This window comes from Lipophrys pholis (genome assembly GCF_963383615.2).
Source record: "Lipophrys pholis genome assembly, chromosome: 6".
In the NCBI taxonomy this organism is placed as follows: Eukaryota; Metazoa; Chordata; class Actinopteri; order Blenniiformes; family Blenniidae; genus Lipophrys; species Lipophrys pholis.
The window spans coordinates 27,780,043-27,807,505 of NC_137629.1; the positions used below are offsets into that span (position 1 = coordinate 27,780,043).

The 27,463-nt window shown below is 40.9% G+C and overlaps 1 protein-coding gene across 1 annotated transcript in view; it reads left to right on the forward strand.

Moving 5' to 3' along the window:
• mid2 (midline 2) overlaps nt 1-10,214 on the forward strand; it is a 92,931-nt gene extending 82,717 nt beyond the window's left edge. Inside the window, exons 10-11 of the mRNA XM_080465623.1 lie at nt 5,268-5,475; nt 5,828-10,214. Coding sequence (XP_080321749.1) covers nt 5,268-5,475; nt 5,828-6,248 — 629 coding nt within the window. The 3' untranslated portion in view covers nt 6,249-10,214. The remainder of the gene's footprint in view (nt 1-5,267; nt 5,476-5,827) is intronic.
• Nucleotides 10,215-27,463: the final 17,249 nt, after the last annotated feature.

The following is a 27,463-nucleotide window of genomic DNA, read 5'->3' on the forward strand; positions in this document are numbered from 1 at the left end:
TCCACTGAGAAAATGTCAGCAAGGGAAGGGAGGTAAATTGTTGGCTTCAGATGGGTTAAAAAGCTGTTAGGCTGGGATTTTTTTTCTCTCCCATGACAAGCAACACACTGAATGTGACAGCTGAAAGCTCAGTACCACACCAAGGAAAGCTTGATATCGATCAGCAGCTCTTTCAGATCTGCTTTGTTATGTCGTGTATGTGTCCCTGCATTGCAGCGCATTAATGAGCTTCTTTTTTTTTTTTTTTAACTCAAGAGGAGATGACCTAAATTACTGAGACTGTAGCTTTGTTTAAATGAATGAATCTGTTTTACGCACGGAACTAAGAGCCCTGAACAGCGGCTCTTGTAGAGGAAAAAAAGTCTTTCACATGCTTTTACTCTAACGAACCGTCAAGAGAAACTTCCTTTTCCAAAAATGGCCTCTTAATCACAGTGAAATTCTAAGTAGACCCAGAAGCTTCACTTGAAATTATTTTTTCTAGCACTGGTCTCTGAAGACTCTCCCTAGTTCATTAAAGGGTGAAGCTGAGGGAGATCAAAAACCGCTGTTTGTCTTTGCTTTTCACTACACATGGATTTTTATTTTTTATTTTTTTCAGTTTTTTTGCCAGAGATCTGTAAAAAGATTTTTGAAGAAGGCACAAAAGGCAAGAAGCAATACAAGTCAGGTAGTTTTGATGAGCACTCCACATTCCCATTGTGCCATCGACTGTCCTCGGTCATGTTCCGTGATTGATGCATTTTTGATGTCAGCTGAATAGATCTGCATGTCAGTGGAATGAAAGTCGTCAGCACTGTTGGGTAACACACCACATTACATATGAATCACACAATCAGAGGCCACGATGGCGTGCCGCTGTGCATTTTAATGACATGCGGTGCCTTTGCATGTTCAGTAGAGATTGAGAAAGCAGTGAAAAGATAGAAGATTGTGTTCGAACTGAGGGTGTGTCAAGAGAGCAGAGTGTCCCCGGTGCCGCCGCTCCTACTGCTGTAATTGTTTGGTTATGCAGTAAAATGGATCTTTTTCTTTCTATCCCCCTCATTACAGAGGCAGCTCAGTCTATCCCTCTGCAAGAAAAAGTGAGCCAGGAAAACGCAGAAGCCAGAGCAAAATTGACTGAATTGAAGAAAAGTCAATTACCCAGATGCTGTCCCATTGCTAGTATTTCAACAAGAACCCAGCAGAATGAAGTTGGGATAAAATTACACCTTATAAAAGCCACCACCCACCCCCCACCCCCCCAACCCCAACAGCAGCCTCTTTTATTTCTCTTTTTATTCTTAATGCAGTTTTTTCCTTCAGTGTTTTACAAGTCTCCATTAAAGACCTCCAAGTCTTTAACAACGTGCATCTTCGAGGCAGCAAACAGAGAGCAGTTATCGTCTCCGCAGGCACTATGAAATATCTTTAATTACTACTGTATTACTGCAGAGTGAACGCCGACTCATCACGGTAACCCCCCCCAAAAAAAAAATCTTTTGTGTAGGACATGCTGTTTCAGTCGCTTTACTGTGTGTTTGATCAGAACTGACAGCAAACTGGATGTGTGTGTTTATCGTGGTGATACTCTTTGGGAGCAATTAGCATCAACACAGTTTTACGGTCAACTTCATGTGAACTTTATGTGTTATTTCCCGAGACAGCCGATATGAAAGGGAGTCTCAACTTTCTTAGATGTAAACATTTATTTTTCTACATTGGATTCTTTTTCTTCTTTTTTTTTTTTTTTCAGTAATATGGAGCTCCACACATGCCTTCTTTTCTCCTTTAGGCCGACAGCGTAGCGCTCCACAAGAAATCACATTTGGCACGTTCTCTGAGTGCTCCTAGCAAACACCAGTCCAGTATATTCACTGTGACCTCAGGTCTGTTCATTTTATAGCGGATCTAAAACACCAGGGAGCCTCAGTGGCAGAAGAATTACTCTTATATGTTTCTGGAATAAAAGAAAAATACCTCAAAATTGAAAATCCTTCATCACAGTTAGGGTAAGTACTACTGAAGGACCTTATGTAATGAAATTACTGAGATTGATCTGAAGTACCTGCAGATTTGAGTGGCGTACTTGTGGAAATGTGCCGTGCTGCTCACAGGTTCTTTAAAACGGAGCATGAAGAACGCGTTTAATGATCAGAGACCTGGATTTATGTCGGGTTGTGTGAAAATGTGCAACTGTAATTGACTGAACAGATTAGTAGGGATTAGCAGTCTCACCTCACAGAGAGGAAAATCCCCAGTTTGAATCCGAGCCTTTATGGATGGAGTTTGCACGTTCTCCCTGGTTGTGTATAGGTTTTGGAGTGTCCTCCCGCAGTCTAAAGACGTGTGTATATGATGAATTTCATTCATCCATCTTCTATACCGCTTATCCTGTCTCGGGTCGCGGGGCGCTGGAGCTGATCCCAGCTTACGATGGGCGAGAGCAGTATAAACCCTGGACAAGTCCTCAGTCCATCACAGGGTATTAGGTGAATTGTTGTTGTTAAATTGTATGTGAGATTGATAGACTGGCGACCGGTCCAGGGTTGTACTCTGAATTCACCCGCCTTCACCTTCAGGACCCTTGGTTGGATAAAGAAGTGGATCATTTTACTACACAAGCCATTTTACCCACTTCAATAGTTGTCGTGCCCCACTAGGCTCAGGTACTGTGCGTACACACCAGTTCTCACATACCAAGTAGCCACATGTTAAACACAAACGCCGTCTGCCCTACTTCCTCTTTTTAGAAGAGCCGTACCGGCATAGATGCCAAACATTGGTACTTGGCAATTTATTGTACTGTATGTCTGCATTTGGGGCTGTAATTGAAGCTGTGTGTGTATGTGTATGTGTGTTTGTGTATGTCTGCTTGTCCTCTACCATCACGTGTGTCTCCCCTTCCCCAACCCCGGGCCCAGCCCGGGCTCTCAGGAGTCATCCCCTGGAAAGGCATGACAGAGCCCCAGTGTTTGGAAATGGCTGCGCTGGCAGCGATAAGCAGTTCAAAGAAGGGAGCGCATTAATGTAATTGGCTGCCAGCAGCACATTGGCCTCGTCGTCTCATATCCACACGCAGTAACACACACTCACCACACAGATTATTTGAGGGAAGTGTGTGAGAGTGGCGAGAGGATAGAGAGGATGAGAATGAAAGAATGAGGGAAGAGAGATGAAGGGAAGGGCAGATAGAGAGAGGGGAGGAGGAGTCGGGGTCCTCATTGTGTCGCTCATTAAGCCATGGGAGGCTCAGGGAGGCTGAGAGATGAGATGAGAGGTGTCAGAGTTAAATGTCAGGTCTGGAAGGGATGTGGCTGACTTCCATGAAGCCTCCACACACACACACACACACACACACACACACACACACACACACACACACGTGGACATTGAGAGGCAGAGAAAGGTTCCAATGCTGAATCTTCAGCCTCATATTATCCCCTCAACTTCTCCTTCCCTACTCTCTCTTTAGCTCGTCTCTTTCTGCCACTCACCTAGTTTTGCCCTCTCAATTTTCCACCCATTACACCCAAATTACTGGTGTCATTGCAAACTGAATTGTTGCAGTCGGATAGTAGCATTTCCGCTGAATAGCCCCAACTGCTACCTACTGTGGTGGAAGTGAAGGCTATTTCCTTCAGCTAATTTCCAAGTCTGTGTGATTGGAGGCACAGAGGAAAAATGCCGCGTGGCTTCCTCTGCTGTTATGAAATGTTTTCACCAAAGGCTGTATGAGGCTTTGAAGTTCCGTCTCGCGCCCTTGTATTTTCAAACATTCTCCTTTTCTGTCTCTCCCTGTGAGTTCTCTGCGAACACTCCTCACCCCACTCTCTATTTATTTTCTTCTCTTGCCGCTGCTCCAAGTTAAAATCTTACTCAAATTTTTTATTCCTATTCTCAGCTCTTTGATCTCGTGCTATCTCCTGTCTTTTTTATTAAAAAAAAATTTCCACCTGAGAATAAAGCCAAAATGGCAGACAGACACAGTTAAGGACGAGCCGCTGAACAGAGAGGCGTGTTTAACAGCTAAAAGTTTTCCCCCCCAGGAGATAGTCGAGACCTCAGATCAACTGTCAACATCATTTCATATCAGTGGTTACGGAGCAGGTTTACCAAGTGCTTTTCAATTACATTTAATAGTGGACAGCACCGCATTTGTCTGAAAAATATGGAGGTGTTCGTCCTGGAAATAACTTAAATTGATATGCAACATAAACAAGGAAACTTTGTCATGGAATTTTCCTTTATTTCATATTCATATTAATAATAGTGGTTGTAGGAGTAGTGGCAGTAAGAAAGTTAAGGTTATTTACTATATAGCGCCATTCAGATGCAAAGCAATTCCCTGTGCTTTACAGAGCACGCAGTTATGCAATAAAACTAGAAAGAGCCAAAATAAATTCAGACAAAGTACATAAGAAAGGCATAAAATAGGTGGAATTTATTGTTTATACGAAAGCCTGAGCAAATACTAGTTTAAGGACTGATTTGAAAGAAGTGAGCGTGTCGACAGTCCTCAGGTGTTCACACTACACGTGTCATCGCTCCCATAAATATCGCACTTTATTTAGTGCAGCTTCAGTGCCGTGTTTGGATTTAAATCCTGACTGAAAAACAGTAGAAGAGTTGTTTTGCACTTTAAAAGCAGTCATTTAAGATAAGATAAGATATCCCTTTATTTATCTCGCATGTGGAGAAATTTGCAGTGGTACAACAGGATAGTAAAGAGAAAGAAGCACACATAGTTTGTGTAAAAACTGTGATATTCATACCTAAAAAAATTAAATAAAAAAAAGGTAGGCCTGTAATTGTTTGTAAAAACCCACTCCAATACTACAAAAAGGATGAGGATACTTTAAGAATGTAGTCCAAAATAATAGATTTTACTTTTTACTTTCGTACTTGAATATATTTTAGAACTACTTTTTTACTTTTACTCAGCTAATTAAGTTGGATTGCTGCTCTTACCTAATCTTATTGATATGTGTACTTCTTATATTAACAATGTGAGTACTTTTACTAACTCTGAACATCTGTGCGTCTCATCTCCAACGTCTCCCACTGCTCTTCATTTCATACTTTTTTTTTTCCCACAGCAAACTTTTCTTATTCCAAAAAGTTGAGCACAATTTACCGAGTTCATTAATAAAACCGAACTCAAAACTATTTTTTGTGCTTCACCATGAAGCCTTTGTTGTCGACATGCTTATTATCTCATGTTGGTAACGATATTATTACAGAGGCATTCATTTGTGTCTTTTTTTTTTTTTCTTTCTTTCTAGGTCAACCCTTCAAACTGGACCCAAAGACAGCCCACAAGAAGCTCCGTCTGTCCAATGACTGTCTGACCATGGAGAAGGACGAGAGCTCGCTGAAGAAGAGCCACACCCCGGAGCGTTTCAGCGGCACGGGCTCCTATGGATCTGCTGGTAACGTCTTTATTGACAGCGGCTGCCACTACTGGGAGGTGCTGCTCGGAGCATCCACGTGGTAAGAAACACAGATGTACACAAGTGCCTTATATAAGCCTGCAAGGAGACGTGGTAAACTGAAATATCTTTCTTTTGGGAGTTTAAATCTAGGCTGTTATGCAAACACCGACCCCCCCACACACACACACACACACGCACACACACCCTCATACACACACACTTTATACTCTTATCTAATTATATTCTTTTCGCTAATTGGCTGTGAAGAAGACCTCTTCAAGCAGGAAAGACCCAAAGGGCCTGTGCCTTTCTTGTGTGTCCTCAGCATGAGGTAGCTTAACTGTGCAAGTCATTAAGGAGGACACTAGTTTCAGATCACTAATGTGTTCCAAAATGTTCCTTCCCTGCAGGTATGCCATCGGCGTGGCTTACAAATCAGCCCCGAAAAATGAATGGAGCGGCAAGAACTCGTCCTCATGGGTGTTCTCTCGCTGCAACAACAACTTTATGGTGCGCCACGATGGTAAGGAGATGCTGGTGGAGGCGAGTCTGCAGCTGAGGCGGCTGGGCGTCCTGCTGGACTACGACAACAACTCGCTGTCCTTTCATGACGCCATGAATTCGCAGCACATTCACACCTTCGAAATCTCCTTCCTCCTCCCCGTCGTACCCACGTTCATGATCTGGAACAAGTCGGTCATGATACTCTCAGGGCTACCGGTCCCCGATTTTGTCGACGGTGTGTCAGATCTCCAAGAGCAGCAGCAGCAGCAGATGGGCCTGTGTCGGCAGGAATCGCCGTACCTGACCGGGATGAAGACCTGCCACTGACTGCTTCTGGGACTGATTTTGTTTTTTGTTTTTTCGGGAGCTGAAAGACGATGGCGGCGCGACCGAGTGCCGCCCTTATCTTCATGAGTGAAGAAGTTGCTTTCTTATGAATTTAGAAAGTGTTGGAATTATGCATACCGGTTTGGATAAATGTCAGTCCTGTTTGTCTGTAGCCTTTTTTTCCAAAACCATGAGTGAATAGAACAAGGTCTATTGACTGCAAACGTGAAAAAAATATATATAAATATATATATATATATATAATCATCTGATGCCCTGGAGTCACTGACATAAAGAGATTTGGTCTGTCATTGTGGGGCTGGACTCCTGGTTTTCACGACCATTTAAGGTCTTCCTTTCTCAGTTGTTGTTTTTTTCTGGTTTGACTCGAGGCAGAAGACCGAGGTAAAGAACAGATCAGCCATTTAAAGTTTCGATGGTACGACATGTGAACAGTGGGATTGACTCATTCCCCTCATGGGCAGATCAAAACTAAAATAACAGAATATTCAGCAATATGTGGAAGAATGAATGATGATCTTCAACCCTAATTACCTAAAGGTTGTGACACTGTACTAATAAACGAATGAATATTTAAATTTTATGGCTACGACATATCTCGAAAAAGTTGAAAGACGGTCACGAAAGGCAGGAAAAGTAACTTGCTCAAATCCAAAATAATTGTTGAGGCGTTTGACAACGTATTGGTCTCATTCGCAGCCAGTTACTAACATGACTGGCATAAAAGGAGCATTTCAGAGACGTTCAGCCTCCGAGTTGCAATTATGAGCAGAAGTTCACCAACGTGTGACAAACTGCATCTGAAAATTGCAGAACCATTTCAGAAAAATGTCATTCAACATAGAGTTGCAACAGTTTCCACCCTCAGTCTATAATGTCGCCAAAAAAAATCTGTAAAAATTCCCGTACGAGACCATTCAGAAAGTCAACACTGGATGCTGACGATCTTTAGTCCCTCAGGCTGCACTACATTAAATGCAAGCGTGATTCTCTCGCTGCCTGGGCACAGGAACTCTTCTGTCAATCTCTTTCTGCAAACACAGTTTGAGGGGCAAACCACAAGTGCAAGTTAAAGATGGATCATGCAAAAAAAAAAAAAAAAAACAGCTGAATCTTATTCCATTGTACTTCAAGTATTGTAACTTCATTTTCCATGCTCGCATTCCACCTTAAATAATCTGTAAACTCACTGTGTGCAACAAAGTTTAGCAGTTTTGTGGTTGGCTGCATTTCACATCTGAGATAAAGCGTAGCCATATCATTTTTTTGGTACTTTCACTGGAAAGGACTCATACTGTGCCACAGCGTTGCATCAAATCATGCAAATTATTGTTTCAGAACAATGCCTCCCCATATTTCTGCACTTCAACACAATACTTACATTATATACATTATGCTGATATAGTCTGAGGTTCAGATTCAGATTTGATAATGCAGAACATCACACAGATTCCCTGGCAGTGATCATCTCATCTCCTTCGACTTATCTCTGCCGAGTTTGACAAACGTCACTCACGTTACGTCAAGGAGACGACGGGTTTTGAGCTGCACTCTGCCGTCCCTGTTCATGTGTAGTACCTTCAGTGGCTGTAAGTCGTCAGAGCCAAAGTTTTTGCTTGATCTTCCTTCTCGTTCGACCCATCGGTCCTTGTTTGTATTGTGGGAACAGAGCTTCCAGGTTTCGGGAGATTTTAACGTTGCTCCCTGTTACTCTTTTAACAAGATCACAGGAGGTAGAGCTGTATCATGTGACTACTCAACTTGTATAATAAGAGATTTATTGAATACAAGAAGGATATGTGTTATTTATGACAAAAAAAAAAAGATGTTTTACTTTTATTATTAATTGCAACATATTCATAATGCACTTTTGGATTAATACTATTTCCCCTCTATGAGTATTAAAAGTAGATGGAGCTGGGTGGCAGGGTTGTAATAGGGAGGGTAAGCAGCAACTAGCACTACTACTGGTTGTGTTAACTTATTTTCTCACTCATATTTACAGAATATTTTATAGTCAGTCATCGACGATGGTAACTAAGTTTATTGTGAAAAACATGCTTTGCAGTAAAACACTGTTAACTCTGTGCTTATTCGCACACTGTCTGATGACTCCAAGCACTTTGCAATAAGTCCCTGCTGTAAAGTTGTTGTTTTTTTTGTTGTTTTTTTCAGGTTTTACTCCTTTTTGTGCTTTGAGCACAGGCTCCCGCTCCATTGCGCCTTTCAGTAGCATATGGTGAAATGATCATCTTTAGAAAAGGGAAATGAATATGATGATGTTTCAGGAGATTTTATCACAGTAATATGATGATGAGCAAAAAAGGTTTATTTAAAAAAACAAAACAAAAAAAAGAAAGAAAAGTTCACTTCAGGGAAGGAGGAACTACACACTTAAAGTTGCTGTTTGTCGCAGTGTCAAATGTCATGGCATGATTGTGTTTTCCTCTGTGATTTGTTCACACACACGCGCACACACACACACATGCACACACTCCAACACACCACGTGCTCCGGTTAGGTTGGCTTTGTCGTGATAATTGCATGATACATTGTAGGATTCCACAGTTCAGTAAATCGTTAGAGTTCACCATTTCACCTGACTCACCTCAACATTTGTCTCTGACAAACGTGACCTCAAATCTTTTATTTTCTCCTTCTTTTGTCCTCCATCACTATTGAGAGAACGACGCGAACATGCCATTGTTCGTATTTTGTTTGGATTTGAATGCCGAGCGGAGGCGAAACTTTCTCTCTCGTTTGATATTCGACTTGCGGCGCTGATCCAGACAATCGAATACATATTAGAGTTTATGTATATTTAAGAGACTCCGTGGCAGGTAAAGTAGATAGAGAGCGCTTGTGATAGGGTGTTAAAAAAGTCAGTGTAAGACAGGCTAGGCATGGAAAACTTTAAATCTCATACCCATTAACTCGCTACCATGATTGATTGTGCTGGTTGATCGTGACGTGACATCTAATGATTTTCCAACATGTTTTCTTCAAACGCACCAATTTAGATTATTATTTTTTTTAATATAAGGTAACAAAGTGAAGAACTGACATGATACAGCACAGAGTAACCTTTTAGCATTCAGACGGTACAATCATTAATGATTGAGCCGTTATGGTTTGAATCGATAAAGATGATCCACTGATCTGAACTAACATCGCTGGACCTCCCATGTTAGATTATGTTTTATTTTTGAATGTCACCTGACTTGCAACCCTTTTGTTAAACGACGTTGGTCACACGCTCAACACGCTCATGTGTTGATTTATGATCTGGACCGACAGGCTCAACTCATCTGTGCCATCCGCTCGGCCGGGTCACTGCATGATTACGTGACCTCGCCGCAGATTCATAGATTTTTTTCTTTTCTTTTCTTCATGCTTCTTCGAAAGTCAAACATATCCTCCCACCGTCCTTTTTTTTTTTTTTCTAACAGTGGAGAAAAAAAAGACACGACAGGATCATTGAAACGAAACATTCATTGCCGTGCATATCCGACTGTTTGCAGTGCTCTTTTCTTTGTGTCACAAGTCAATACAGATAAATATATACCGGTGAATGATTTTCAATAGCTACCCACTCCTTGTAGTGCAGTGTAATACCCTAGAGACAATGCAATAGATTCTCCTTTTTGCTTTTCTGGTTTGTGTAACTTGGGAAACTTTATTTTTTTTTGTTTTGTTTTGTTTTTTTACAACTCGAACAGAAATACGCTCCTCTCCTTTTGGCATTTGAACCTTGATAAACAGCACAAAAAGAGCAATTTTGCCTTCATGCAATGCTTTCTGTTTCCATAGATATAACAGAGGTAATTTTAGCCAGAGAGGAATGTAAATCATAGGGGGAAATATATATTATATAAAGTTGTATAATATACAAAATATATATGAACCAATGTTATTTATGTGAATTTAAGTCCAATTAAAAGTCTGATCCCCAAAGTGTTGGAAGTTTGTTTTCTTCATTCCGTTGCTCTCCTGTGTGCAGAAAACACTGTTGGACTCTAAGTTGTACATCACCCACCATTATTCACATTGAAAGAAATCTAAAAGCAACACGACAACAACTTAACACTTATCAAGCGATGATCCACAATAAATATTTTAAACAGCACATCCTGCACAACCAGTGCTTTGGGATGCTCACAGGACCTCCAAACTGTGTCGCTGCTCAGTGAGGTGAACCGGCTGGCAGGTCATTTGGAGCTCACGGTGAGGTTAGTAGGGTTTTACCCTGTTAAACCTCATCTGTCATCACTGGCACAAGTTCCTCATTACTACAAAGGGACTTTACTGCCTGGGTCCCAACCGTGCCTGCAAGCTTGGCAAGCACACATCCCCACTCTGACCCTGAAACCATGAACAATATGCTCAATTATTTTGCAGGTCACTTCTGTTTGGTAAGCATGGCCGTCCTCGCAAGTTATGATGCGAGCAATTTTCACAGGCTGCAGGTTACATGTGGTTGTTTTATCAAAAGAAGAATACTATGACTCTTGTCCTCCATGTCTGGTCAGTAACAGCTCTTTAGCTAGCCGCTACAGGTAACATGGGACAGAAAGGCCGGGCTGCTTAGACAGACGGAGACAATCGGGAGCAGAAAGTCACACAAAACAGTCTATGACTGTATTTCAGACCACTGGAGTAGGACCCTCCGGCAGAATTCTGAGAAGAAAGTAATTTATTTTTGAGTCCAGACTAAAATTGGACTTTTTCTGGAACAGACATTTTGTGCTTCTTTATTTGAAACAAGTAACCTGCTGTCCTCATCAAAACAACGTTCTCCTGCTTGTGCGTTACTGCGCAGCACCGACATCCTCTGGAATTTGTTTTTTCTGCTTTTCTGAATCCAGGTTGTGTTTGCGTTGATGGATTACAGGCTGACTAAACCGCATCGCCTTCGCTCCACAGCTTTCCACAGTGGGCCCGCGATCGGAGGCCCGTCTCCCTTTCCATGTGAGACAGTTTAGTTGGCTGGTAAACGTGGTGCTTTCTCTCCCTTCTCTCCCACACTGCTAGGCAGCTAGCTGTTGGAGCAACCCGTAATTACATTTCTAATTGCAGAATAATTAGCGCTCCCTGTGAAGCTCGTTAAGTCATTTGTCACTAAAGCCTTTAATGTAGCTTACAACAACTCTCTAATTACAAAAACTGAAAAGTCCACATTCAGGGATGATTTTTCTGTTCCTCATATGGGTTTTGTAGGAAGCACATATCTCAGATTCACATCATTCGGAGGAGTATCGTACATTTATACATCCACACCAGAGGAGGAAGGCGGGGGACAGCCGACAGCTCGTCAGTGCAGGACAATCACCTGAAAAAAAAACATTTTAAAGACACTAATTACCCAACATACATGCCATGTATTTCAGGGATTGCAGAGTACTACCACAAGCACAGGAGAATATATAAACTCCACACAAATTTCCCATCAGTTTGACTCAGAAGCCTGTTTTCATCAGGGAGTTAATATCGTTGGTTGTACCGACGACTGATGCCTCATCATTTGAGTGAGTGAGAATGATTGATGGAAAAAAAACAAAACGACAAGGCTCGCAAAACACAGAGTTAATGCGTCTGCTTAACTTCACAGACACATTAGAGATATGGCCGAAGTGCTTCCTTTTCACCTTCGCAATGAATCAAGGTCAGGTTGATTCAGTCTCCAGAGAACAGTGAAAGTCTAATTCATACTTTTATGACCAGCAGGCAATAGATGGTTGTAATGGACTCCCATCTGCTCTCCCAAAATAGACAGTGGCTCAGCTGTGAATAGACTTTTGGAAAATCATTTGAAATGTTTGGTCTTTATAAAACTCTTCATGGAGGGTTTTTTCGATAGACGCTGCCAAAGCTTCCATTTTTGTTCCTGTTGTTTAAGCATAGACTATGGAGCAGTAATCTATAGGAGCGGCAGGGTGGATTACAATCAATACACATGCATTCTTTGAATAGAATCACAAAACAGCGTTGCAGCTGCTGATGTTACCGAGGGATATAAAAGGTATCCCTCGTACATTTTCCAATTTCAACTGAGATTTATGGTCCTTCATTTTTGACATGACTTTATTGCAAAGCCTACTGAATTGTATGACGCTAATGTTGCTGCTGGTATTTTTGCTGCTGCTGCTGCTGCTGCTGCTTCTTGAGCATGGCTGGCATGAAATTATGTACTTTTGATAGCTCATTGAACGCAGTAAATTTGACAGCTCAATAAACCGTACAAATGTACATGATTCAGGAAATGCGCGCACACAAACCACTGCCCTCTGAGTCACTCCCCCATTTCCACATTATTTGGCTTAATAGCTTTTCCTCTAAACTCATAAATAACATAATAAATTGTGCAAATAATAATTAGGAGGGCACACCCACAGTCGCTGAGTTTCTATAAGCATATCATATCTCTTCTCGGTATTTTGCCTTTTTCTGTTTCACAAAACCAGGAAATTTAATCTAATGCAAGCGAGGTCAACTGGTCTTCTATTTGTCTTCACGGATAGCTGGAGTCTTCCCCATATATCCAAATGTACCATTAACATTCACTTATTATTTCTAACCCCTCTACAAAATGCGGCCGGATCTGTCATCGGCTGTGAATGGCCAGATGTGTTTGTCGGAGATCTGTCATTGCAGTTTAGTTGTGTCAGAGCTTTAAATGCACAGCTGGATATAATGAAGTACAAAGCTGCATGGAGCCCCTGGCACCGTGTCACCGACACACACCTGCTCCAGCTGCACCTGAAGTACCTGCCCAGAGTGTCATGATATCCACACCCACCCTCCCACCCCCCCAAAAAAGCCTAATTTCATTACCATCTGCTCGGGTGAAAAGCAGACGCTTTATTTCAATCTGTCGGAATTAGAGTCTGATTTGGCTTCAGATGGGAGTTTGACAGTGTGAGTGGGCGTGTGGGCGGTGGCTTGTGTCTCATAATAGGGTTGTTTTCTTTCCTTGGCTTCATTTTCAACTACTTTACCTTTGCAACACCCCAGAGAGCTTGAGACCTATTTTCCCCTTTCCTGCTAAATATATGACGCATAGAAAACAACAACAACAACAACATCAGACTATAAATCAGATAAGAAAAACAGTGGAGTGAAGGAAATGAGCTGCATTTGGACCTGTTGAGAGACGCGGAGCCTGACTTTACCTTTCCTAAGTGAGGATGAATTAGACCACCGTGGTATGAGAGACCGGGAGCTTGGCCTCATGCCCGCAGGTTGATGGAAGAGAGCTATGAACTCTGGGAAATGAGGGTCTAAACAGGCAGTAGATCACCAGGCCCAGTGGCTCTGACTCTACCAGACACGGCCGCCTCTCTCACTCAGACTCAAACACCCAGACACACTCCAACACCCACACTGCACTCAGTCAATATCTAGATTAATCTCTCAGGGTGGAATCAATCAAAAGACCCGCTGGCACCTCGGAGAGCCCCGGAGGCTTGATGGTCCTGCTGAAAGAGAGCGATATGTCCAGGTGCTTTGAGGAAATCTGAGCAGAAATCTCTGCCTTTCCATCTTTCTCTATGGAGACGACAGAGTGTTAGTTTCATAAAGATACTCTCGCTATCGCTGACGGATTGATGGACAGTCTGCACAGAGGAGGTCTGAAGGAAATGTGGGAAGGATGGCTGTTTGGAGGTTCAGGCTTTCTCCTCCAGGTATTACGTGTTTCTGTTCTTGTTTTGTTTTTTTGTTTTTACAGGAAGCTTAGGCCACGTTTACACGTACCTGGGTTTTTACAAAAATGGATATTTCTCCCTTTCCATTCACAAAAAATCTTCATGCACACAGACTCGCTCATACACCTGGTTCAGAGCTACTATGAGCATGACTATATCGCTGTCTTGTATTTCTCAAAAACATAATCTTTATCTCTTTGAGTGGTACTGTTTATGTGTTAGTTGCTGTCAAAATAATAGTAAAAACAAATTCATTAGGATTTCCTTCATAAGATTTAGCCAATTTCATTGATCTATTGTTGTTGTTTTTTTAGAGAGATTTGTGAGTTTGTTTGTTTGTTATTCATCACACTTTGTGTTTACACTAATGTTGATATGGAGCATGATGTTGTATTAGAATTACTCCACTAGGCGGTGCTGTGGTCACAGTTGCTTAAAGGGGTAAAAAAAAAGAAGAAGAACTTTCAAAATGTTGCATCTCTGCTTCACAAACAATCCTGGGATGTTTCCTGAGGTTCAGGCTTCCAAATCCAGAAGTTGCTCCACTGTTGGACTCATTCCTGCTCTCAGTCCTTCCAAACACCGGAGGAGGAAAACCAACTGGAGGAAAATCAAACCCAAAGACAGATGACAAGAGTTCACAGATTAGAAGTGAATAGGATGTACCTGATCTCTGAAAATCAACTGGAGCAAACGGCAAAGATCCACCAAACTGAAGCTTGGCTGTTCATATGGTGAGTAAAATCTGCTCAGAACTTTAACTGTCAGTTTGGAAATGTAGAAAGATTGCTTATGTGTTTATTGCACGTGACAACAGTCACACGGCACACCCTTCATGGAAATAGTTTATACAGCAATGCAGATCTACTCTTCGTGTAGTTGACTCTAAACCTTTTCTCATGCTGAACAACTGTGTTTTCAATGTCTGACTTTATTTTAAAAGACGATGTTTTGGCTATTATGTCATTCTAAAAACAAAATAGTTTAATGCATTGACTGTGTGCTTTTACCCTGACTATAATAGTCATGTTTTGTTTTTTTGTTTTTTTTGTTTTTTTGTTTGGTTGTTTGTTTTCTTAAACTCAGCCTCAAAACAGTATGTTTAGGTAACTGTCACACATTTAAAATGTCCCTGATATATTCTACAACCCCAACATATCACATTCCAGAACCAACAAACTGAGATATTCTTCTTCATCTCAGTGTTTAACATCCGCTCTGTATTCTGATTGTTGTTAATTTACCAGTTTGAAGCCCAGAAGAAATGTGGGAGTCACTTTCCCAATGAAGGGTTAAATACTTTGACAGTAAATTCTTCACTACTGTGATTATGAATACTAAGTGGTGAAGGAGAAGAATAACATGACAAGTAACTCAAGATGCTTAAGCAAACACTCAATACATTTACTCATTATCTCATCTCATCTCATTCGTTTCTCTTTGAGAATTGAAACATTACATCCTTAGAGATGTCAGACACCTCATTAGTATTTTTAATGGGTCTGATTTGTTAATTTGAAGTGTGTGTAAGGGATACAATAATTTACATATCAATTACCTGTCATTTTGACAGCTCTGTTCAGTAAGAAGTGTGTCTGAAACACGTCCCTGTGACCTGGGCTTACAATCGCAGTACAGTGTTTAGACCAAGCTGTCCTTAAGATTGAGTGCTTCTATTCATATGAAACAATCAGAGAGGGGTTTGGCTTTAGCTGGAGGGGAGTGTGTCTCAAAAGAGCACTTCATCATCATCTACAGCCACTTTCACAGGTTAATGTATGAAGGAGATACACTCAAGACTTTGTTTCTGAACAGCAGCAGAAGCAGTTCCTGCATCATTTTTTTAAGTTTATGGTTTCAGATAGAAAATAGCGTAAGAATCAGTGTATGTTGATATATATTCTGCTGACGGAAATAAGCATTAAATGAGCTTTGTTGAAGTATCTTTCAAAAAGGCATTGAGAAAAGTCTGAATTTGGAACAGTGAAGCACATAAACACAGCATAAGTGACTGAACCATAATTGATTATCTAAACGCACAACATACATATTTCCCTGTAGGAGGACCATAATCAAAATTAAACAGCTTGATAATTTTGTTAAGTGAACCATGCTGACTCCTTGATCCGTGCGTATCTGATCCAGGCACCGAAACAGCCGGCACCATTTAAACCATGCCCTGCATTATCATTGATATCAAGCTGCCTCCTATCTTGTCTTCCTTGATCTTTGATATGTATCAAACCATCTTTCATGCCTATGGAAGCCCATTAGCTGCAGATGATTTCAAGTCGACATGTTGACTTTATTGGAAATAGGCTCCTGCTATAAATAACTGTCTTTGACCCACGTGTCAGGTTAGACATGGTTGCTCATAAAGAAGGGCACGAGATAGCCAGAGTGAGACAGGTATTTGTTTTAAATTGGATCCTTTTGACAACACAACATGATGATTACCTGTCAAAAGTTTGTTGTTGTTATTTATTTCCAGCTGTGTCTGATTCCCCTGTCCTAGTATTTGTGTCTTCACGCCAGGTTGTGTGAGTCAGGGAACACATTTAGTGCAGACTATAGTGTACTATTGGACACGGTGCAGGTTGTGTGGAGAACATTCACACCAAATTTTGTTTACCACGTTTGTCCAAATGCCTCACCAACTGGCAGAGCGCCGTGTTTACAGCCATTATTGGCTTCTTTGTGAAACTTGTTGAAGAATGTTTTCCAGCTCTGCAACATCGTTTCTTGCTTTACTAAGTGTCTAACTATTTGGAACCCGATGAATTATTGAACTCTTTTGTGGCTTTGTTGCACAGAGCATTTTGTCGCCTCTCTCGACGAGGCGTTACAAACACAGCTTATACGTCACTTTTCCTATGAGTCCTTGACAGCTTCATTTTCATAAAGTAATCAGACTAAACATCAAGGAGACATTCAGGTATGGCCTCAAAATATTTTTAATGTGTTTGTTTATATATATATATATATATATATATATATATTTTATTAGTCAACTCCAATATAGTCTATTTTATTTCTATATACAATAAAAATCTGTAACTGGCTTTCCAAGTGATACATATGTTTCATCACCATTAAGTCGTTGAATGAACTGAATATTTTAGAAATATGTCGGCCTTCTTCAGATGGGAGGGAACTTGGATACCCGCCCACTTTTATATTCTCTCTATCTGGTCCCGGGTGTGGAGCAGCAGGATTCCTGGGAGTGAGGATGATGATATTGTTATCCCCGGGCTGCAGCACCCCACACGGCTTCACGTCAATATCCCCCATCTACCTTTGATGTTCTATAAAAAGCAAAAGCTCTCATTCTCGTCGTAATGAACCTGGAGTTGAAAATGTTTCTTGCCTGCTCCAATTCTGGCTGAGTCAAACAGAACTCAACAGATATGGCTCGTTAGTGTACAGAAGCTTGTGGACAGTCACTGTGGAGTCGCCTCTATATGATAACATATTACGAGTGAAGTGCACAGTGGAAGTGGGGATAGGCCTTGTGGGTCACATATGGTGAAGTTGGATCTGAACCAGTTTTAAATATGCTGTCCTCTCCACTTGCAGACACATCCATAAGGGACGAGCGTTGGCCTCTTTCTTCAGCAAGCTGACATTTCATCACAGCCAAAATTTAAATGTCGCCATGTGAGGCATACAACTGTGTCACAGATCTAATATAACTCATGGTCTAGCAAAACTGTGCTACTGCAAGATTATTCCCTCATAAGCTGCATTTTTTCTGAATAAAATCACATCGTAAGAAAAAAAACCCCAATCAGATTGTTTTAAATGAGTGGATATCTCATGATGTGTGAACAATATTTTAGGAGTGTCATGTCCATGATCCCTGTGTGAGTCTGAATAATTGTTCAATTGAAAACATTAAACTAGAAGCCAAAGATTACTTGAATTTATATACTTAATCACCATAGTTCAGACACTGACACTTAAGGTGGCTTCAATTCTCAAGGTCATCGAGGTCATCGAACCAGACAGTTTGGTTGATTGTTGGATCCCTGTGACCACGTACACATTTGCATCCATCCCGTCTCAGAGAAAGACGACTCATAAGCTATCAGCAAAAACAACGTAATGTGAGGTCTTCCTTTGATCAAACCCACTGAGGCTTAGGAGAGCATTTGTTTTAGTTCTGCCAGCTCCGAGCCTTTAAGCTCAGCTGCATCCCATCACTTTGCTGCACCGTGTGCTCGTCTTGTCAGACCCTCCTCCCTTTAGCTCAGCCCGCTGGTGGTCTTATATCCTCCTTTGTTTGAACAATTACTGCAGATGGTTGATTGGGAATGCTTCAGATGGTTTTGCCTGATTGTCCGCAGCAGCTGGCCGGTGAATGCTCTGGATCACATCGTTATCATTGGTGCTGGGGAAAAAAAATAAATAAATATGCACATCCAGCTTCCAGCAGACTGCACACATGCAAACGCACTTCTTATATATAAATCCTAATATCCCGTGAAGAACTAATTGCAAATATGCGACTGCACTCTCTGTACTAATGTTTCTTCTTCACGTCTCTCCACTGGTCTGTTGGCTGCTTGTCTGTAACTCACGCGTCAACTTTTTTTCTTTTACTGACATTTAAATCCATACAGATCTGAAGGAAGATCAATACAGTGAAACATGGGTTGTTCTGTCTAAAGCAGTAATTTTATTGTTAAAAAAAAAAAATGAGAGCAACGCAAATAACAGCATATTTAGCAGATTTAAACACGCTAAAGCAAATCCAGCTAAATTGCATAATTTTTTTGATTTTCTCGTCATGATGAAGATTAACGTCACCCTGTTGCAGGAAGAAAGGTTTAATGCTGTGATATACTGCAATACACTGCAGAAACAATAATTTTGTTTCTGTACATAAATATATAGTGTTTTTTGCAAAACATTAAAAAGAATAACTTGCAAGACATTGTGACTGAGTCGGTGTGTGTGTGTGTGTGTGTGTGTGTGTGTGTGTGTGTGTGTGTGTGTGTGTGTGTGTGTGTGTGTGTGTGTGTGTGTGTGTGTGTGTGTGTGTGCGTGCGTGCGTGCGTGCGTGCGTGCGTGCGTGCGTGCGTGCGTGCGTGCGTGCGTGCGTGCGTGCGTGCGTGCGTGCGTGCGTGCGTGCGTGCGTGCGTGCGTGCGTGCGTGCGTGCGTGCGTGCGTGCGTGCGTGCGTGCGTGCGTGCGTGTTAGGCCAGATGATAAGTTAGTCGGTGTGCTTATCTGTGCTCAACGTCGTATCACTTACAAGTGCATGACAACAATTTCCTGCCCCGTTTTCACACACCTTAAGAAAAAAAAATGAGAGTAATATAATACAGTAGCCATTTCCACAGCAAAGCAGCCTTCAGTCTCCCCATTTACATAATGCATAATGCAAACTATATATTTTTCCACGCAGCAGAGCAAAAGACAATTTCCATGTAGGTTTCTAGATGACATGCACATCTGTCAGCTCCAGCTGCAGTTTTAGAAGAGGTCAAGTCTCGCAGGGCACAGCTTCATGTACAGATCTTATGAAGATCAGGCCGATATGAAAGCTGAAGAGAAGGAAAACCTATTACTGACTTTGCAGGGAGAAGTGGTAAATGGTTTAAAAAAAAATAATAATTATAATAACAATAATAAAGCCAACACTGTTTTCACAGCCTTGTTTCTTTCGTCTATATATTGAATATTTCATGTGTTACCAAAGTAGTGGCTCACATGCACTGATCACTGTAGAACTGCAGCCCCCATTAATAAAAATGTGGCATACACAGTCTTTCTCAAGGACAATTCAACTTGTAGGTACAAAGAACCAAACCATCGTAGTTATGAGGATTAGCGGATGACCTTCTTAAACACCTGAGACTCAGCTTGCCAATCTCACAAAATGGCATGAATTTTTTATATTTTCCTTGAAGCGATTTTTTTTAAATTAGATACACGTTTTGCAGTTTCCCTACAGAGTTTTGGTCTCCAATTTAGATTGACTGACTTTATCATCAGAAAATAACTCGAGATGTTGTTATAAAATTAAATTGTGGGAAATAAGAGGCTTTTTTGTCTTTATGAAGGCAACCCTTGCATTTGGCTTAACATGGGGTCATTTTTAATTCACCTACAGGCAGCGTCATATGAAATAGGTCAGCTTTATTTAGTACTGTCAGTGTATTCATCTGTGCCTCTTTACATTATAATATAATAGTCTGAAATATCACAATGTTGTTTTCGGGGTTAAACAACCTGTCTTTTTTTCATTCTTCTGTAAATTCAAACAGATTTACAGATTACCAACAAAAAGTTGGTATTTTTCACATAAAATGCCCTCATTATCTCTTTGTGTAAAAGAATACAAATGTATGTACAGCTCAATGTGTTTCTGCACCAACAGCAGGGTCAGGTTGATTTAATAGCTGGAACTCTTGGAGGTGTGTAATGCATATATACACTGCTTATATAATTTGGAATGTTTTTTTTTATCAGAAACACATTAATATTCAGAAATCAAATAGTACTTTTCCTTTCCGTGCATAGTTTGCATATTCCACCTACATGTGTGGGTTTTCTTCAGGCACTATGATTTACTACCGCGGGCCAAACGCATGCTTGTGGATAATTGGTGATAATTAGTGACAACGCTATTGTCAAGATGTGCGTGTGATTATTTCACTTTGTGTATTTTCTGTGTTGAACTGGAGACCTGTTCAAGTCTGCACAATACGAATAGTATCGAGGATGGATGGATGAATGTATGGAAGGAAGGAAATTTGCTTAAGCTAAGACAATCTTTATAAGCCAAAGTAAATACGAATGTCTGCATTTTGTCTTTGTGTGAGTAACTATCCAAATAACTTTTCAATCTCTGTGCCTTGGCCAAACAATAGAAGAAAATTAAAAACAGAATGATGCATCTGATAAATCAGTCTGCAAAACACAAACGCCACGCAACATTAGTTTAGAGCATTACTGTTTATTTTGCTCCAAAAGCCTCAAATAATGACTGGTTGTTACACTCTGCAGAAGTCTGCGAGCATGGCTGAAGAGTCACGCTATCTGTGACTCTTTTGTTTGATTCGAGAGAAATTAGTTAATTTAATCTAAAATAAAACGCGTTGTGATGCAGCCAAGCAGTTATCTTTCTTTTTAATCAGCGACAAATCTTCCATGTTCTTCTAAGCGTTTACTGGTGCCATCTGTATGAGTTATGTGAACATTTCCCAATTTTGTCCTCCACAGACCATGGACCGGTAATAACTTGTTTATTGTTATGGCTGTGTCAATATGTCATGTGTCAGTGCCTGAGGTCTGTCTGCTTTTTCTGGGTATAAACCAACATGTGTCAGCTGGGACGAGTCAGTTTCTAACAATCACCGTTGAACCGAACACTCTGCCACAGGCCAGAGGACAAATACAGCGTCACCACTGAGCTCATACCGATGATTAATGTCTTTGTGGGCCTATCATGGCATAATCTAGGAACGTGTCGAACACAGCATGGATCTGAAGGCAGATAGCAAAAACTGCGTTTAATAAGAAATAATGGGCTTTTCAAAATCATCAGGCAAAATGGCAACAGGCTTGCAAATATGTATGTTGTCATATTAATTTGCTGTTGGTCACATTGTTCTTTAAATCCTTTCATCATGTAACCCACAGACTGCAGGGTTGAAATTTGCAATGTGTATGTACTCTCAAGTTAAATTTAACTGAATACAATAATGTACTGGTGTCAGTTTATTTCTATTTCTTTTCTCCAAACTATAGAACAAGTTTTTCTTGACTAACCAATGCCCATCCTATTTACTATTTATACCTAGCCAGCACCGCTCTCATTTATAAACTGCACACGTCAACAAAGAAAATATCACACTCGGTGGAGGCTGAAACGTCTGGGTCATTTTCCCTGCTAAAGTGGCAGTTATTTCTACATTTCCTGTTATGTCTCGGGTCTCAATCTACACACCTCCGTATTAATCTGATTGAGTTATGTTTACTCCGGGCCGTGGACAGAAAATGTTCTCAGATGACGGCTTTAAAGGTCATGTTGTTTGCTTCATCTTTCTTTTGCATAATGCAGCACTGAGATTCTTGAAACCTTCCATATTAGACGGTCTCGCAGGGCCGATGAAGACAGCCGAGCTCCGAGAGAGAGCACTCGGCTACTGATATTCTCACCAGATGCATCATAATGTCACTCAGATTCTTTATAATTGAGCAGACTTTGGCAGGTAAACAATCTATTTATTTCTGTAATTTAATGCTTCGCTGTCGTTGATTTGCTTTCTGATCTGACACCAAGTGAAACCAAAGCTGGTAATGCAGATAGCAATATGTTGCACTAAGTGTAATGTGAAAGCAATAAAGAAAATAATGTAATATTTAAATAGTGGGCTTCTCATTATTATTATTATTATTGTTGTTGTTGTTATCTTAAATTTCTGCTATCAAAGTTACATGCACTACTATGTATTCCTCATCAAGCCTTTTAGCTCCTGATTTTGAAATCCTGGTACAACTAATTGGAGCATTAATATCACTGTTCACGTTACTCGGACTGGACGAAGACATAGTAGGTCCTGCCAAGCAGTGAAGAATAGTTTCTGTAAATAAAGTAATAACTTTCTTCTGTGAAATAACAAATAATAAACCAGAATTAGGTGGTTGTGGTGGTGGTGGGGGGGGGGGGGGGGGGTGAGGGTATAGATGTTGATCTTTTGACACAAGAATCGATCCTGAAACAGATACGTGCGGTATTGGAAGTATAGATTTCTCTGTATTGATTTGCACATCCCTGATAAATTGTCAGCCAGACCAATAAAAAAAACAGATTCCTTCAACTTCATCATTAAAACATTTATTTATCTATTTACTCATTTAGACTTGACCATAAGATGCAATGCTTTTAAATGAGCAGAAATGTACGTTCTACATTCAAACTATAATAAATAGTTGCTTATTATCAGTATTTATTATTATTATTATTATTATTATTATTATTATTATTATTATTATTATCTCCTTAAGTCCATTTGTTGTTATCTTGCCTTTTGTAAACACCCTGACAATGAAAGATCACAGAGTAGGTCACTAACTACATTAATATTCACATTGATGGTGTTAAGATTGAACATAATGAAAAAACTATTACTTGCAGAGCATTGGCCAGTTGATGGGAAAACAAAAACCCTCCATTTACCCATGTTTTGTACCTCTTATATCCTATTCAAGGTTGAGGGGTGCTGGAGCCAATCCCAGCTAACTATGAGTGAGGGTAAGGTGTACCCCACTGACCGGTTGTTAGTTCATCACAGAGCAAACACAAAGAGACAGACTACCACACACTCACAGTCACACAATTTAGGGTCACCAATTAACTTCACATGCATATTTATGGACTGTGTGAAGAAACTGGAGAACATGTAAACTCCACACAGAAAGGCCCGGCTGGTATTTGAATCCTGGGTTACATATGAATAATTAACTTATTTGTAGCTGAAAAGAAAGACTTTTGCTTTTGATGATCGCCGTGGTGACGGGTTTTCTTATGGCTCACACATCTTGTAGAAAAGCTGGCACAATGTGCGCAAAAGCATTGTGGTGCCTCATGGTTGGCGCTAGAACCAATGAACAAAGAGCCAGAGAGTTTATTTAACAATGCATGTGTAACCACCTTGCCACCAACCACAGACTGTTTACTATCACGCTTGTTTACCAGAATGCCGTGTGTCACAAAACTGAGTGAAAAGGAGCATCCCTAACAGACTAAACAGACTTCACATGACTTCATTCCTTCATCCTGTTTCTCTTAGTTGTGTGAAATGGCCCGGAAAGAACTGTGTATCCCTCAGACGAAAGAAAATCAAACGGCGTACTGTACATGCCTGCGGAAAGACAAACCAACCCCAGACAAGCACACAGCAAGCACAGGTGCCCCTACACACACACACTCACACACACACACACACACACCTTTCAAGTGCTCTTCTAAACTTCCGGATACACTCTAAGATCACCCAGCACTGCACCTCAAATCTTTCCTAAGCCTACTCCTTGACCTTAGTGCTGACAGGAGTTTGATCCATGTAGAAGCTTTCCTCTGATTTGTTTTGACTTGTTGTTTATCCTTTGTTCCTCTCTCAACCATTTGCCTTTTTTTTTTTATTTGTCAGTCTTTCTCCTGCATGCTCAATTGCATTCCTTATTCATTCTTTATTCTATCGCTCTCTCTCTCTCTCTCTCTCTCTCTCTCTCTCTCTCTCTCTCTCTCTCCTTATAAAGCCATTCACTACATTTTTATGATTTGCCAAAAACTGTCATCTCTGCCAACCTTGGGGGTGCACTTCATGGGATTAGATCTTTGAATTGTCAGGGCGAGGAAGGTGCTAAATGTTAGGCATGTTGAAGATGGAGGACTTGTAGACAGGAAAACCACCCCTAGGGTACTGATTTTCAAAGTAATGGTGGGAGAAAAAAAATAATTACCCGAGGTTTGTGATTTATGCTGCCACGCGGGCTTCAAGTAGTGCCTTTAGTTTGCTTCACTGCCTGATTCATTGCGCCGTTATCACGGGCTTCAGTCTGCAGGTGTCAGTTTAAGCATGAGGAAAAGCTTGGCCATGTGCTTTCAGAGACGTAGTAGTAGAGGCAGCTGCCCTCCAGGCCCTGGAAACCTGAAGCAACTTTTAAATATCAGACCTGGTTTGCCCGGTTTTGCTTTTTAATCGGAAATATTGAAATACCATCGAGTTCACAAGTGGTTAACCAATGGAGGGCAAAGATTACTGCTTTGTTTACGGTAGAACTAGTTGGTCTTTAGTTGTAAGGTGCAGTTCCACCAATTTCAGTGAGGATGCTCCAGCTATAAATATCAAGATGTTTGTGCAAATACCACTGCCAATTAAAACTTTTATAGCTTTTGAATTATATTCCCTTGTCAGTGACGTGTACTTTTTAATGATTTTGAAGTTTCCAATCAGGGGGAAAACTGATATCAACAAAACAGGGTCGGTCTGGACTCTGGACGAAAGCTTCTGAGTGGCTATTGTCGTAAAAGCCAGTAATTCAAAATCCTGATGGGAGGAAAATGTGATTAAAAAAAATTACAGGGTAATAAATCCTGAAAGATTTCGTACACTCTTTGTAAAAATTGATTTTCACATAAAACAAGAGATTGCTTGTGGTCCACTTCTGGTCCAAAGGTGAGAAATCAATCAGCTCCTTCACTACGACAGTTTGTGCTTAAACTCAACAAAGTTTATGAGGACTTTCGATTTGATCAAGCTAATTTTCGACAATAAGGTATAGTCATCATTCCCGGTGTGAACGCACATGTTTTATCCACTTTAGTAGAGACCACTTAAAACAAATCACACCATGGTTAATATTCACATTAAACTGCATAGCCGCAGTTACACCAATTTCCACGCAACAGATAAATACTGATGAGTTTGCGTTTCTAGTTAAAGAGCCTTATTATTCTGGCTGTTGCTCTTGTGTTTCTCCATGTATCCATTTTCAACACAACTTTATGTGACTGTCGAACGTAGAGAGACAAACAACCACACACACACACTCACGTTTACACCTACGGGCAAATTAGAGTTGCCAGTAACATCATTTCCTTGGATTCCTTGTAGTGCTGCAGTCGTTCCGTATAGTTGATATTGTCTCCCTGTGGCTTGTCAGCTACAAGTTGAGTTCAGCCTGCCAGCTGCTGCCAGCCACAAACACGAATGGCAACCGTGACGAAATGTGAAAACTGTTTCATGTCTCTTTAACATCCTATTGTTTTCAGTGACACCGGCATTTGGAAACAGATTAGAGATTTTTAATTCTCACTGTTAAAATAGATAACATATTATTTCAGTCAGAAATGCAGGACGCCACACCACTTCAGACCAGCGGTGACATAGAGATTTGCGTGATGAGTTTGCACCCTAATAGAAATTTTATTGGCGTTAAAAAAAAATCCAGCCATTGTCCCCAACCTAATCCCCATTAATATGAGCCCTCGAGCAAGGCCTCACAGACTCCTGCATTGCACCCCAGGCATCACACAGTGGATATCAGCAACACCTCAGGGAGGGATTATATGCAGAGCATGAATCTCACATGGAATTTATTCTTCGGTTAACATGAATTTAGAGCGTCACGATGTGGTTCTAAGACTAAGGTCACGTCAAGGTTAGGGTTGGATAATCAGGTGTGATTATTGAGGTCAGAGCAAGAGGTCAGTGTTTCTCTTATCTATGAGAAACTTTAGAGACCTCCTGTCATTCTGTCATCATTCTTCTTCCTTCACTATATCAGATTGGTGTTCAATCTGATTGTTTCCAAGGGCATCTGGAATCAATATAAGTAAAGACAGCATCTCCTATTGCTTTTTAGATTTAACCACCTTGACAGCAGCTTTTAAGACTTGAAAACTTGAAAACACACACAGACACACACACACACACACACGCGCGCACACACGCACGCACAAGGTCTCCTTCATGTCTGAGCGACCACAGAAATTATGTGCTGATGACACCTAAACAGATTGTGTAATTACTTTTGCCCCGGTGGCCCTGGCCTGTAACAGAGATTTCCAAGTCCTAAAGCTGGTTGTTATTATCAATCCAGAATTGTTGTGTTTGTGGATGTTTGGATGCAGCTGACATTTATGATGAGGGGCAATATAAATACAAGCTCAACTTGATCCAGTCCAGTAGAAAGGGGGAGGTCCTGCAAGGTTAAGGGCTGCAGGTAACACCAAAGGGGGGGATGATTAAATCCGACTCACAGAGGCAGTAGCCTGCACACACAGTAACACACACACACACACACACACACACACACACACACACACACACACACACACACACACACACACACACACACACACACACACACACACACACACACACACACACACACACACACACACACACACACACACACACACACACACACACACACACACACACACACACTTAAACTCCTGCAGTGTTAAAACTCATTTACTCAGTTGAATGCCAGGAGGCAAAGGTCATCTGTTTCCTCTGAGGTCTTGTGCTCCCTGAAGCTCTGGATTCAGACTAAACATCATGCTCTGCTAAATATAATAAACTGCAAAACCTTGACAAAGTGATATATTCAGCCTATAAATGTAGCATTTACAAGGCGTTGGAGGCTATTGGGACTGATGGGTTGCATTTGACCTGAAATGTCCAAGTCGCACATTATTCTATATTTTTCTAATTTGTCCATTTATTGTTCCTGCAGGCATAGTCTCCCTTCAGACCAAGAATATAACAACGTGCGCTCACCTGTGCAATGATTAGAGGAATTGAGAAGGGTGAGAGGGCTGACGGTAAGAAATAATGAGAATAAGCTTTCTCTTTGTTTTAATTGTCAGGGTCAAGTTCAATTGCGTATTATGAGGGTTGTAATCCAGGTTGAGGCTTTTCCATGTTGTTCTTATTCTCTCTGCGCCTCCTCGCACAGTCCAAACACA